Genomic DNA, 15,826 nt, shown 5'->3' on the forward strand with positions numbered 1-15,826 from the left:
GACAAAGAGGTAGACCCGTTTCGCGCAAATATTAGCACTTAGTCATTACCTGTTGGAACTAGTCACCACAATCACCTATATACTGTGTCCTCATAAGGTTACAGATAAACTAACCAATTAAAAACCATACTCAGCTGGTATCACAAAGAAAACCCGGCTGCAGTACACAGTACATACACTCAAACCTTATCTGAAGAGTTCGGTCCAGATCCACTGCCAGAAAGAATCTGATACACAAATTGGACTCAGATCAAACTGGAGTTTGATCAGAGTGTGAACAAAAATTTCATTTATGTAAAGTGCTGCATGATGAAGAGCACAAAATGGCCTGGTCATGAAGGGTGTAAACCTTCCAGGGATCAAATGGTTAATATGCAAAATAATAGTAAAACTTAAAAAAAAAAAAAAAAAAAAATACAGTAGTGCAAAAGAATTTGTATTAGCAATAAAAGAAAAAAAGAAGAGCTAAGCTAAAGTGAGTGGTGTTGAAGAAAGTGACAGGCCAAAGTGTAAAAGCAGATGGTCAGAAAATGAAAGTGACTATCCTGAAAGTATAGACAGCTGTACAGGGTGAAAGAGCATCAGGCTGGTCAGAATGTAAAGGCATCTGGTCTCAGAAAAAATTAAGCAGCTGGGTAAAATTAAAAAAGCATTGGTTTGTCATAAAGTGGAAAATGTCCTAATACATGGGCACAGGTGACCCTTAGGTTTAAAGCAGTACTTAAGCCAAAAAAATTAGAATACCACTGGTCTAGGGGTTAGAATCCCTTGCACATATATTTTTGCCCTTGTCCAAGAGTGTGTTTCTGCCCTGCTGCAGATATTATAGGATTTAAAAAAAAGAAAAAAAAAAAAAAAGAAATAGGAAAAACGTCCCCTACCTTCACCTTTGACCAGTCTTCCTGGAATATGGTTTTGTCTGCTTCATCATTAGACTGGAGTAAATGAGCTCGGAACTCATCCCCAACTACCCGTAAATGCTGGGCAAACACCATACTGCGCCGTGTCTAAATGCAGAAATTAACAGCATTATGTAGGATGTTTGCACAATTGTGCACGTTATGTTGATTCGGCTAGGGTCTATGTAGATCTTTAACTTGGACAAAAAAAATAGTTTGAACTCTGGGTTTTTTGTTCAGTCTCACTTCCTCTGATGCAAAGTCAAGCAAGGAGAATAAGATCACCTTGTGACACAAGGCAAAATGAATCCAGTCTTGCCAAAGTCCCTGAGATTATCAAGTAAATATCAAGTTTAGGTGGACTATAGACAAATATAAATGTTCAGAAAGCAACAAATTTTATTTTCTCCAGTACTTACATCCCAATAATCTTTGCCTCCGTAATGATCATGTAGAAGATTCTCAGCTCTGTCTAGCATTATTGACCTAGAAGAGTATAGGAAACATTGACTTAGGCTGTTATTGCAATGGACTAAGTAAGATTCAACGGAGCTCAGAAGCATGACTTCTCACCTTGCTGTTGTGTTCTTCAGAAGCACCGATGCAATGATAGATGCAGAACCTTGAACTGAAATGCATGTGACATTTAAACCTCTGGTCTCTTCATAGCCCCAAAACCAGCCCCTGTGAATTAAAAAATTATACACTCAGTGCAAGTTTTTTTTTTTTTTCCATGTAAAGACTTGCATTTGGCAGTTTAAGGATAACCCCCTGAGGAAGCCACGTGACCCTGTGGCGTAACGTGTAGGGGAGGGGCCAATCTGTTGTCACGCTGAGGTGCGCATTGTGAGCATACCGTGGTAATACTGTCTGATTGTCTTATACCCACACTGTGGGGACTGAGTGTTTTCTAGGGATGCACCGAAATTTCGGCCACCGAAATTATCGGCCGAAATGGGAATGGGTTAACATTAACCCCTTTGTGCTGCATTAGTGCAACCAGTATCAGTGATAATTAACACTGGTTGCACTGATACTGGTTGCACTAATGCAGCACAAAGGGGTTAATTAACTGCCACTGGTCGGTCACTAATAGATGAGTGACCAGCAGTGACAATACATTAACCCTCTCATGCTGCATAATACAAATACCATTGGTAATTAAATTAACCTCTTGCCAACCCGTCACAGTACATATACTGTGACAGGGTGGCAGCGACAGGTGTACGTCGCTGCCTGTTTTTGGTGTATGCCCCTGTTCTATCCATTTTAAATTTTTTGGGGGGAAAAAGTCATTTTCGGTTTTCAGCCATGGGCATCCTGCATTTTCGGTTTCGGTTTCAGCCCAAAATTTTCATTTCGGTGCATCCCTAGTGTTTTCATATTTAGTGTCTAACAAACTGGTTGTTTTAAAAGATAGATCATTACGTCAAGCTTTCTCTCTTTATGATTTGGGCATATAGAGATAAGTGTAAGAGAACGAGGACTCTAAACTCAAGATTGCCACCTAAGGAGTGAAACAGCATAAAACAGATCCCCAGAGAGGGACAATAGTGCATATCCCCCAGCTGAGGGAACATCGGATGAGGGGATTATTACTAATGTATGTGGATGATTGGCGCACATAGTGGTGAACACTAATTAAGGAAGGTAGTAGTTTGGATATGTGAACACAAGCCTGTTTTATTATGAAAGATTTAGCATATGCAAGCAAAGTCATACCAAAAGCACACTTTATAGGCTGATGCATTGTTTGTTTTGTTTATGTTATATATGATTTGATTTGCTATGATATGCTGATTCTGAAAATTGCTATGCAAACAGATAGGCCCCTGTGCCCCTAACGGACAGGCCGCCACTGGCACATTAGTATTTAGGAGCGCGGCACCACTTTTGAATATCATTTTGCACATTGATACAGGTTTAGAGAGAGTATAGGTGTGAGCGATCAGCTTTGTAAGTTTTGTAGTTTTATAGCACTCAATGGAACAAAATAGCAGCATGCAAGAACATCTATTTTTAAACTAATTCAACTAGTTGCTGAAGAAAACATGTAATGTGAACACAAACTTTAAAATATTGATGTCAACTTTCCTTTTATCATCCAAAATGTGCTGCTAGTAGTATGCGACAGACCCAACCAGGACAGGGGCTTTTGGAGGGGACTGCAGGGTAGCCGCTTGTCTACTGACTATGGGCCCTGGTGTTTGAGGGGGCTCTATTCTTTGGGAGGTGTGTGCTTGGGGGACCTTTGGACTCGTTTTGCTTTGGATACAGGTCCATGTCTCCCCAATACACACATACTCTGGGAACCCAGAACCTGGATACAGATTTAGGTTTTGTTGGGGTATGGAATCAGCAGCCCAAGCCAGCCTTGACTGCTTCAACCCCCTCCTAGACTGAGAGCCTCACAGCAGAAAATTATAATAAGCTCAAAATGATGCTGGTGTCTACTGTTATGTGTAAATCTGATATTAAGGTGTCTTTCGCTCATTGTATAATTCCTCCCATGTGTGCATTCCTATTGTTAATTGTGTCAACTCTGGTCTGTCTGCTAATCCTCTTGGAGATGAGATTAGTATGGTGTCCACTTTACCTCATTACTGAACCATTGTGGCTTGCTTATGTGTTTATGTTAAGTAAATCACTGTAATTGGATCGCTGTTTGAAGTTGCATTGTTCATGTGGTGACTGCCCAATTTTTAAAGTGTATAAAACCTGTATTTCTGTTCAATAAAGAAGCATTCCTTCGATACTAGGGTAAAGGACTGGTATTAGCTCTCAGTCTGCTAGAAGGGTTTGGATGGCAAGAGGCACTGTTTGGCAGAGACACCCAGGCAGGGTGCCAGGCGGTCCATCACATAGTACACCACCGATTCCAGAATAGATGAATAAGCTGCCGAATTTCACTGTGTGTACGGCTCCCTGTCAAACAGTCCTGCTGGAAATCCAGGATTTAATCAGAGCTTGCAGCCAAAGGCTGCAGTGCTGTTCTAGGTAATCTGACAGAGGGGGGGGGGGGGTCCCCGCTGTCAGAATACAATAGTCAGAATACAATAGTGGGGCGGGGGGGGGATATCCCTGTATCATCATTGCTTGTGTAGATACGTGGCTGTCAGTTTTTTTGATCAACCCGCTGGTTGAATGGAAAAAGAAAAAAAAACAAAAAACTGTTGGTGTACACTCTGCTTTAGTCTGGGGCAGAGAATTAGACTCCATAGTGTAATTACACTGTTTGTAATTGTGCTCCAGGTTAGAGAAGGACCAGTAAGAACTAAGCAACCATAGTATGAGTAGCAGACACGTTCTTACATTTCAGTGATACAGATGCTTTCAAATGAAGGGAACTTTTACATTGAAATCTTGCAATTGTGTCTGCTTCAACAGGGTATAACTCTAAAATACTTGAAGTATTCCAAAGCACAAAATGAATGTGATTAAACTGGACCTAGCATCAGAAAACCATTACATAGCATGCTTAACCATGAAAATGTAAGTGTAATAAATACAGGTATTTATTGCCTCTTAAGCTGATGACAGATGAAATGGGCGATAACTGCTGCTACAAGAATCGCTACTGCCAGATATTAACAGCAAACTGTAGCTATCAATATAATTGCTAGACTCCCTGCTAATTTTCTACAGCATTGGGCTGTGCTCTTGCTCTCCCTCAGTGCCGGTTCACACTTCTGCGATGCGGGAACGCTGCGAATATGCAGCGTGATCCCGCATCGCATCCGCACATCTGGCAGTTCACACTGACATATGCGAAACGCAGGGGGTGTCAATTAAAAGTTAACGACACCCCCAGTTGCGATCGCATATCGGATTGCACAAGTGTGAACCACTATGCGATCTGATTTTACTGCGGCTCAAAAAAAGCCTCATGTGCGTGTTTGGTGCGGATACAGTGCGAATTCAGCCATACAAAGTGTATGGCTGAACTCGCATCCGCACATCAGATCGCATGCAATTAGGAGCAGTGCGCTCCGAATTACATGCGATCTCCGCAAACGCGGAAGTGTGAAGCGGCACTCAGTGATGCTGCAAACTTGTTTTTGCTATAAATTAAAAAAGCTAATGAATCTTGAACGCTGAGCAACAGAGTGACAAATCGCTTTGAAATTTCCACTGTTAGCGATCGCATAGAAAATCATTATGATTTTCCTAGAAACAAGTCCCTGTAACTGAATGGAAGGAGAGGGGGGGGGTAACTGCTGTTGGGTGTCATTAGCCTTAGGCCCCTTTCACACATACGGTCCGTTCAGTTCAGTTCATCAGTTCAGTCATGTCAAAATGTATCAGTTTTTCATCTGTTTTACATCCGTTTTTTTATCATCCACTACCAATGCAAAAACAGATGAAAAACTGACTGTTTGTCCGTTTACATCTGTTTTTCGTCCGATCCGTTTTTTTTGACTGATGAAAAATAGGGCATTCATCCGTTCCAAAAAACGGACATTGACGGAAGCGGATGAAAAACGGATGATCATCCGTTGTCATCCGTTTTTACATAGAGATGCATTGATGTCTGTTTTTCATCCGTCAACGGATGGATGAAAAATGGACAAACGGACAGCATGTGTGAAAGGGGCCTTAGGAAGATCACTCCATTTGACAATGCTTTCATCCTTTATTTCTCTCTTAAAGAAGCCATCTTTGTTTAGACATCATCCAGGGTCAGTATTTACTTCCTGGATCGAGATGCTGGCTCAGGAGATGATACAATTATATATACCCTGGTGTCTGTGGAATTCTTAAATGATTACACAAACATCTAAAACAAATCAGTACTCTGCTGCAGTATTTACCTTGTGACTTGTAACAACATATCACTGTTGAATTCTGATCACTGGGGGGACAGGGTGACTGAGGAAATGCTTACTCCTACCTGCAGTAAACTGGTGAAATCATCCCAGCCTATGTGGAGTCACTGGACTGGAGCTCAAGGACTGCTTTTTGATGACAAGGTACAGTATTACAGCTTTGGTAGTTACAAAAGCATTTGAATCAACCAATACAAAAAAAGTATCAGGAATGTTACTTGAATGGAACTTCTGTGGTCTAAATGTCCTTTGGGATGCAGTCAATATAATATCACACAGTAATCGTTACTGCATATAATAATAAAGTGAGTAAAATGTAACATTTTAAGCGGTGTACCTGTAGTAGCCATTCTTATCCTCAGAGTACATAAGTTTATCAATGCAAGGTCTCTGATCCACTTTTTCCTCCCATGTGCCTTCTTTCCATCCTTCAGCATAGCCTTGCAGAACGTACACCTGGTCAACAAATGGCCCTCCAGATTCTAGAAGTAATCAGTTGAACTGTTTAAATGACAGATAAACGAGTGCACCTCACAATTTTTTGCAAACCAATTATTTTTATGTTAATAAATGAATGAAAACACAACATTTTGGTCTTTCATTTATGTTTTTGGATATGGGTCACTTGTGAAAATTAAGTGCTATGGTGCTGAAACAACAGACAAATAAAACAAGGAACAGTTTATGGGGACATTATAGGGTCAGCTAAGAACCCCTTTCCCCTCCTTCTATATCTCAGAAATAAGTACGAGGATCAGATATGACTAATGGATCCATGTAAGAGCGATCTAAGGAAAACAAATTGAGGCATGAAGGGGAAAAAGAAAAAACAGAAAAAGAGAGATGTGCAATGTGCAGTAATTTTGTGCAAATTGCGCCACTTTACCAGATAAGCTTTTACATTTTTTCTGCTGAAATGGTTGCCATCGTTTAATTATTTGGATCCCAAGCCAAACTATCATAATTATACAGTAGTCACAGTTTAAAAAAAATAAATAAATTGAGATGTGCAAATACAGGGGTTGGACAAAACTATGGAAACGCCAAGTAAAAACAAAATTTGGTACCCAATATGGTGTTGGATCGCCTTTGGCATTCAAGATAGCTTGAATTCTTCTAGGAATTGACAAATACAAGTCATGGATTGTGGATAATGGAATCTGATACCACTCTTCATTCAAAAATTGTTCCAGTTCTCACAGAGAACAGGCAGAAAATTTGCCCGAATATTGTTTTCCATGATATTGAGGTCTGGCGACTGCGGCACCCAGGGAAGGTGCAAGACTTCGTCTGCATGCTCGTCAAACCACAATTTGACAACACCAACTGTGTGAATTGGAGCATTATGCTCTTGGTAAATGGTGCTGTCTTGGGAACCAATGTCTGCACCATGGGGTGTGCACATGGTTGACCACAATTTTACATATTCTATGGCAGTAACTCTACCTTTCAAGGTGATGATGGGGCCTGAAGAATACTATGATATGGCTACCCAAACCATGATTGCGCTGCCACCATGCTTTGCCGTTGGCACAAGAAAGTCCTGGTCATAAGCTTGGGATGGTTTTTGCCACATGTAAGCATGTTCGTTGGTTGGGAACAGTGTAAAGCTCAATTAATCGGACAATATTACAGTCCTCCAATGATTGATAGTGCAAGATATATGGGTGTTACACAACTCTCTCCTCTTCTAAGCATTATTATTCGGTCACCAGTGGTTTTGGCAAGTTGAACATGTCGAACGCACTTATGCTTATCAGACGATGTTTTCACCAAAACTGTTTATGCTGTCATAACCTTTGATATTGTAACTCGCCACACTGCAAATAAATTGGCAATTTCAGTTACAGAGGCATCAGCTAAGCGTGCACCAACAATTTGCCCTCTTTGAAACTCCATAAGTTTGACATGACTCCATATTACTAGCAGTGCATGCAGTGAATAAGGAAAATGAGGCTTCCCACCTGTTAGCCAGGTGTCTCATCACACAGCAGAAGTAAAAGAATGTTACATCACTTCCAACATAACAAAACATGTCATCACTTTCACACCTGCAAATCACGTAGGGTTTCCATATTTTTGTCCAACCCCTGTATATTTAAGGTTTTTGGTTGACATAGCATGGCATTATAAGATTAAAGCAGAAAATAGGGAGCAAAGACCTAGTGCATTAATCGTGTAAAAGCATAATTTCTGAACAAGGGTTCCTTCTGGGGTTACCAGTGGTTCCTTGGGCCATTAGCAATTTTTGACTCTCATAAGTAACCACTGATCCCAATGATTTTTTAAACTATCCATAAAGGAAGAAATCTCCCCTTTGACGATCAGTAGAAGGAGCCTTCTTTCCACTGACCACCAGAGTAATGGGGATCCTTGAAATACCACCAATGTAAGGGGGAATTTCACTAACCGCTGATGTAAATGGGCCCTTCACTGACCACCAATAAAGGGGGCACATCTGAAATGGCTTACTTTTCACACTAAAGTGTAATGAGCTGTAGAGTTCCCAGAGATCTGAATGTGATTTAAAGGGTTCCTCCATGATAAAAACTTAGAAAAAAGCTTTGTATAAGAACAATGATATTGTACTTATAAAGCCAATTGAAAAAGTGTGTGCGTGTAACAGCCAATAAAAGAGATGGGATTTTTAGCCTCTGTTCACACTACTGCAACCTAAAATTTACGCAACTTTGCCAGGCAACTTCCTGGCGATTTGCTGGCGACTTCAGTACTACTTTGAAGCAGATTTCAGTGAATGCCTGGGTAATCTTCCTGCAACGTTGAATCCTAATCACATCAATTTAGATCAGGATCTGACTTGAAGGCGACTTTCATTGAAGTCTATGGGCACAAGTCAGATAGAAGTTTCCTTGAAGTAGTACAGAAACCTTTTAGAAAGTCGGTGCAACATCAATAGTGCTAAAACAGCTCTCATGTGGGATTTCACATGTCATGCGACTTAGGGTCTCACAAGTCAGATCCCAAGTCGCGGCCGTGTGAACCAAGCCTAAGTTTTCTGTGGCAAACTGCCAGGCTATGTAAAGAAGGTGATATGAGAAAAGCAAATGCTGCTTTGTTAATGCTAGTAACAGATTGCACCATATATTATATTTAATTTTGCCTTTAGGACCACTTTAAAGCACATGAACGAGGAAGACACACCCTTAGTGAATATTAGGTGAATGTAATAGTCACTGCTTTATAAATATATTGCATAGTATTTACTGCCAAATTACCATAACCAGATTCTATGGCATGAGCCAAGATATTATTACTGTTATTTGCTAGTGCAGGTTCAAATCTATTAAAATACTTTAAAGCAACAGATTGAAACAAATATTCCTGAAAAAAACCTGTGCAGGGTGCCATGATGACAGATCCCCAAAGGCTGTTTCATGACACCCTAGGCTTACAGGAAGCGGGTTGGGCATCACAAACCACCCTCTGGTTCATGAAGAGGACCAAAGCTGGATCAGATAATGGTAAATCTGCAGGGGCAAGTGTTGGGGAAAAGGTAAGTGTTCCAGCAAAGTTTAATTTTTTTTTTTACAAATGCTGGACAACTTATTTTTAAGAACAAAAAAACTTGAATAAGGTTTTAAAAATAGTAATATCAATATGGTACCCAGGAACTTAGGTAAAGGAAGTATGCATGGTCACTGTCATGTAGCCAGGTTTGCAGCAGTGTGGTATATAAAAGCTTGAGCAAGACTCTCCACTTTTATATTCAAGACCAGTGGTCTCCAAACAGCGGGCCTTTGCTTGTCTTTATCTGGCGCTTACGACACTCTTGCTCCCTCGGACATCAACAATGGAGTATTATTCTTCCCACTGATGCCAATGATGAAGCATAAATTCTGCCTCTGACACCAAAGATGGGGCACTATCAGTGGCGGAGCCAAAGGGCTAGCTGGGGTGGCAATTGCCACCCCAGACAAAGTCCTTGCCACCCCTGTTGCCACCCCGCTCGCTGAAAACATTACACTCATTAGCTGAACAATAGAGCGTGGGCGCCTGCAGCTAGTTCTCCTGACTGAGCGGTGAGCAGCAGCGGCGCCGTGAGCCACTGCACAGCTAACCAATCACGCGTGCCTGCACACCTGATTGGTTCGCTGTGCCGCTACTCACCACGTGATTGGTTCGCTGTGCCGGGCTCACCGCTCGGTCAAGAGAACTAGCTGCGGGCCGGGCAGACTGAACATGTGGGATGGATGTGTCAGGCTGTGTTCTTCTTCTTCTACCTTCGGTAAGTCTCGCTGGTCTCTGCATTGAAGGGGACACGGCATGCTGGTCACTACATTGATGGGTGGGTACGCTGGTCACTACATTGATGGATGCTGGCCTGGTCACTACATTGATGGGGGGGGGGGGTACACTGGTCACTACATTGATGGGGGGCATGCTGGTCACTACATTGATGGGGGGCATGCTGGTCACTGCATTGAAGGAGACATGGCACGCTGGTCACTGCATTGATGGGGGGCACGCTGGTCACTGCATTGATGGGGGGCACGCTGGTCACTGCATTGATGGGGGGCACACTGTAGTAACTCTGCATTAAATGGGGGCACACTGTAGTAACTCTGCATTGAATGGGGGCACGCTGTAGTAAGTCTGCACTACTAAAAATGCGTGACGAAGAGGATCCGCCGCAAAAAAATATTGCAATATATTGACCCCCCAAAATAATACCTTGCCACCCCTGTTTTAAAAGTCTAGCTCCGCCACTGGGCACTATTCCTCCCACTAACAACAATGGGGCACTATTCCATCCAATAATACCAATGATTGGGAACTATTCCTCCTCTACCTAACCACAGGGTTGGTATGTAATTTTTTGTTCCCACTGACCACCAAGCCTGAGGCTTTATCTATTCACACTGTCCACAGTTCGGGCTTGCTAAGGTCTGAAGGACAGTAAACTGGCCCTTTGTTTAGAATGTTTAGAGACCCCTTGTCAAGATTGGTGTGTATGGCACTGTTCCTATCAAAGGTGATTCATTTGTAGCTCTTCAAGCTTTCTGTAATTTTTTGTGACAATTACAATCATGGAGTTTAGCACATCTGTTGACGTGTAGAAGTCTAGAATAAAGAAGACTGTATCCTTACAAACTTCTGTAAAAAAAATTCACATTTTATGGTTATGATATAGTATGACTCACCAGCTAGGAAATCTTCATATTCAATCACAGGGATATTTTTGTGGAGGCTGTCGAGATCAAAGAATTCAGCCCAGGGAATACGTATTTGGTGGATGTCAGGACTCTGCCAGTGGTAAAGCCTCCCCCAGGGAGGCAGAACCAACACCCACTCTGAGCTCTTTCTTAACGTCTTTAGAAGCGAGGCCATACGAATATAAACATCCCTGCGAAGATTAAATCCTTCAGGAGGATTCACGTCATACAACAGATATCTAGATAATAAAATGAAATTAAATTATATATACAGTTTTACCCTAAAATGAAGGGGCACAGATTTGACAAAAGTACCACAACAACTTATTAAACGTAGATTTGAGGATTATAATGAAACAAATGAATGTAAACTATCAAAACATGACTTAAAGCTATTAAATGCTTTTTGGAAAATGATTAAAACTAGAGCCCTTTGGGGTCATCATTGGCCAAGACAGGCTATTATGGGCTTACCTTGCCAATCATGTATGTTTGATAACTATCCCTTAGGACCGTGGTCGCCAAACTGTGGTCTTTTGCTTGCCTTTATCCGGCCCCTGGGGCACTGTTGCTCTCACTGACACCAACAATGGAGCACAATTCCTCCTACTGAAACCAATGACAGGGTACTATCCCCTGTACTAACACCAATGATTGGCCATTATTCCTCCCATTGACATCAATGATGGGGAGCTATTCCTCCCACTGACACCAATGATGGGGAGCTATTCCTCCCACTGACACCAATGATGGGGAGCTATTCCTCCCACTGACACCAATGATGGGGAGCTATTCCTCCCACTGACACCAATGATGGGGAGCTATTCCTCCCACTGACACCAATGATGGGGAGCTATTCCTCCCACTGACACCACTGATGGGGAGCTATTCCTCCCACTGACACCAATGATGGGGTACTATTCCCACCACTGATACCAACGATGGGGCACTACTCTTCCTACCGACACCAATGATTGAATACTTTTCCTCCCACTGGACACCAATGGCACTATTATTCCTATGGACACCAATGATGGTGTACTATTCTTCCCACTGACATCAACAATGAGGCACTATTCTTCCTATTGACACCAATGATGGGACACTATTCCTCCCACTACCAGGAATTAGACACTATTCCTCCCAGTGACACCAACCTCCGCCCCCTCTAAAGTCTAAAGGACAGCAAACTGGCCCCATATTTATAAAGTTTGGAGGCCCCTGCCCTAGGGTATCAAATATACAACTGTACTTGCATCGTGACTTTATGTTGGACTCAAACTATTTCCAATCTCTAAGAATATATGGAATATTTGCTTAATATAGTGTATAGTTGTATTAAAGAGGTTCTAAAGCCTAAACATTTTTTTATTTTAATGCATTCCTTGCATGAAGGTAAAAAATGTTTAGGCATCAGTATCCTCCCTCATCCCCCTCCCCGCCGCTTTTACTTACCTGAGCACGTCTGCAGCTCCCTCACTTTCTGGTCTTGCTGGCTTTGCTGGGGCACTGGGAGGCGGTCAATCAAAGCCAGTGACGAGGAAGCAGGGCTGAGTAATGCTGTCTGTGTCCATGGACGCAGCAGCGGGGCTCAGAAGCGAGCGCACATGAGTGCCTCCATGGGAAGCAGCTTCCCATGTGGGCAGTGGAGAATGAGGAGGGGCCAGGATCGCCAGCGGGGGACCAGAGAAAAGAAGGTTTGTGACTACTCTGTGCAATTCCATAGACAGGCATAGACAGGTTTGTTTTTTGTTTTGTTTTTTTTTAAATTTACCTTTACATTCGCTTCAGTGTCCATTCACACTACCGCGACTTGTCAGGCGACTTGTCAGCCTGATAAGTCGCGGTCCGTCACGGTCCATTGTGTGCTACAGGAACCGTTCTAATAGGAGCGACACAAGTCGCTCCGACTTAGAAAAAGGTTCCTTTACTACTTCGGGGCGACCTGGAGTGACTTGCATAGACATTCATTATATGAAGTCTGTGCAAGTCGTGCCGAAGACGCGGTGCACGCGACTTCACAGGTCACCCCCGAAGTCGTGCCGCGTTAGTGTGAACCGGCACTTAAAAGCAAACACAAATCTTCATATTGACAGCTTTAGATTTCCCACCTGTTCGGATTGGAATGCTGGAGAAGTTTTCTCAAAAACAAATTTGGCAGATGTCAACTAACTATACCATACAAAACAAGATACTATAATAGTTTAGGGTTAATTCGATTTTTTTAAAACTAGTTTAAAATTATATTTTGCATCTCTTCTACTATGTAGATGTACTACTATGTAGATCGTAAGAAACCATTTAATACAGGGTACAAACTCAACATAAATATTACAGAGCAGAGCTGCTTAAGACTCTGACTAAATCTACATATAGAACTATTTTAAAAGAGCTTACAGGAAGAGCAAGGCTGACTTCCTGCTTTGACTTATCTGTGAGAATTTGAGCTACTAAACTGAACAACATGCCTTTTTTTCAACAGATCAACTCAGAATTGGAAGGCAAGTATGCAAAAAGGAGTTTAGAGTTGTAAAAATACACTATAAACTTGCATGTTAAAGGAGAAATCCAGGTATGGATATTTTATACATAAATGCATTGGTCCAGCTTGGATCAATGTACCCATGTATATACCATACCTGTGGGATCCCACTAGAAGCTGGAAATCACTAAAGCAGACATTGCTACTCCACTGATTTCCACTTGCTTCCAAATTTCATGCAGAGCAGCTGCATTCTACGACACAGAAGGTCAGACTCTAAGCACCAACACCATTAAGAGAATGCTTTGTATTATCAGAATGAATGCAAAGTCTTCTCTGATTGGACAACGTGGAGAGACGGGGTAGTGATGTCACACAATCCACCTCTTCTAATCAGAGGCTGTTTTGCAATTATTCAGAAGATGCTAAGAATTCGCTGACTGAAGCTGGTGCCAACCTCCTAAAACAGGCAGTGAGGAGGCAACACATCTCCTTCCAGCTGCCTGAAAAAGCTCTCTGAAAAGAGACCCACGGGGGATTGCTCTTTGGTGGGCTATGCTAGTGCAAATGAGCCTTAAATAAACAGAGAATAAAAATCTTCCATGTTACCTTGGTCTAATAAGTGTCCTAACTTAATGGCCATACATTAAAAACTTCCATACCGGGCCTATTCTGGCACTCCTCTCCTACATGTAAAAATCCAATAATTTTTCTGCTAGAAAAATACCCAGAACCCCAAACATTATATATATTTTTTAGCAGAGACCCTAGGGAATAAAATGGCGGTCATTGCAACTTTTTATGTCACACGGCATCTGCGCATCAATTTTTTTAAATATGATTTATTTATTTTTTTTTAAAAAACACTTAAGTTAGTCCAATTTTTTTGTATAATGTGAAAGATGATGTTACACTGAGCAAATAGATACCTAACATGTCACACTTTAAAACTGCGCACACTGGAGTAATAGCGCCAAACTTCTGTACCTAAAAATCTCCATAGGTGACGCTTTAAACATTTTTAAAGGATACCAGTTTGGAGTTACAGAGGCAGTCTTGGGCTAGAATTGTTGCTCTCACTGCAACGTTCATGGCAATACCCAACGTGTTGTTTGAATTTTTACACTTTCCCTTTAATATTTTATTATCACTTTTATTCTTATTACAAGGAATGTAAACATCCATTGTAATAAGAATAGCGCATGACAGGCCCTCTTTATAGAGAGATGCGGAGGCCTATAAGTCTCCACATCTCTCCTTTAGGCTGGAAAGGCTGAGAACAAAAAAATAAAAAATAAAAAAAAACACGCGATCTCAGCCTTTCCAGGCGACACAGTATTTACAACTGCCAGGCCGGACGTGACATCATAAAGTCACCAAGAGTCTCAAAGAACCATTAAGAGTCATAGAGACTGCCTATTCCAGCACCCAGGAGCCACGGCTATTGCGCATAGCTGCCCATACAAATTAATTACAAGATACAGCTTTGCAGGAGTAATCAGCTCCAAGTGCACACATGCATACAGATATACACTCCTGGATGCAGATAATCTGTGTGTATATCTGTACCTCCGTACTGCCGTATCCTGTAATTCATTTGAACAGGTGGCTATACATGACACATGTGACCCCCTGTCACAAAATCAGGCCATATTGTACACTATACGGCCAAACATACTCATATGCATGAACCCTAAGGTCTCATTCACAGGAGTTATTCAATTCATATTCCTGTATTAACCACTTCTGGGCTGGAAGGATTTGCCCCCTTAATGATGAGGCCATTTTTTGCGATTCGGCACTGCGTTACTTTTAATTTAATGTTAATTGCGCAGTTATGCGACACTGTACCTAAATAAAATTGATGTCTTTTTTTCCCCACAAATAGAGCTTTCTTTTGGTGGTGTTTGATCACCTCTGCGATTTTTATTTTTTGCACTAGAAAACAAAAAATGAGCGACAATTCTGAAAAAAAAAAAAAAAAAAAAAATATTTTTCACATTCTGCTATATAACATTACCAAAAAAAATTTAAAAATCTAAATTTTTTTAACATTTTAGGCCAATTTGTTTTCCGTTACATATTTTTTGTAAAAAAATAAAAATAAAAAATATCGCAATAAGTGCATTTTGATTGGTTTGCGCAAAAGATTTGTCATTTTTATTGTTTTTTTTTACTAGAAATATGGCAATCTGTGATTTTTAGCTGGACTGCGACATTGCGGCGGACAGGTCAGACCCCTAACTGACATTTTTTACACTTTTGGGGGGACCAGTGACATTACTACAGTAATCAGTGCTAATAAAATATGCACTGGTACTAATAATGACACTGGCAGGGAAGGGGTTAAAACAGTGGGTGATCAAGGGGTTAAATGTAAGCCTAGGGGCGTGTTTCTAACTGTATGGGGGTTGGGCTTTTAAAATTATCATAGAGACCTGTGAT

General features: G+C 41.5%; 1 protein-coding gene across 1 annotated transcript in view; it reads right to left on the reverse strand.

Moving 5' to 3' along the window:
• The window catches only part of POFUT2 (protein O-fucosyltransferase 2), a 46,089-nt gene that overhangs the window by 16,340 nt on the left and 13,923 nt on the right, over positions 1 to 15,826 (reverse strand). The window contains exons 2-6 of the mRNA XM_082261393.1: positions 10,888 to 11,138; positions 6,063 to 6,207; positions 1,473 to 1,583; positions 1,319 to 1,385; positions 882 to 1,007 (exon numbers count right to left, since the gene is read on the reverse strand). Coding sequence (XP_082117519.1) covers positions 882 to 1,007; positions 1,319 to 1,385; positions 1,473 to 1,583; positions 6,063 to 6,207; positions 10,888 to 11,138 — 700 coding nt within the window. The remainder of the gene's footprint in view (positions 1 to 881; positions 1,008 to 1,318; positions 1,386 to 1,472; positions 1,584 to 6,062; positions 6,208 to 10,887; positions 11,139 to 15,826) is intronic.

The sequence above is a fragment of the Pelophylax lessonae genome, assembly GCF_965119305.1.
Source record: "Pelophylax lessonae genome assembly, chromosome: 6".
In the NCBI taxonomy this organism is placed as follows: Eukaryota; Metazoa; Chordata; class Amphibia; order Anura; family Ranidae; genus Pelophylax; species Pelophylax lessonae.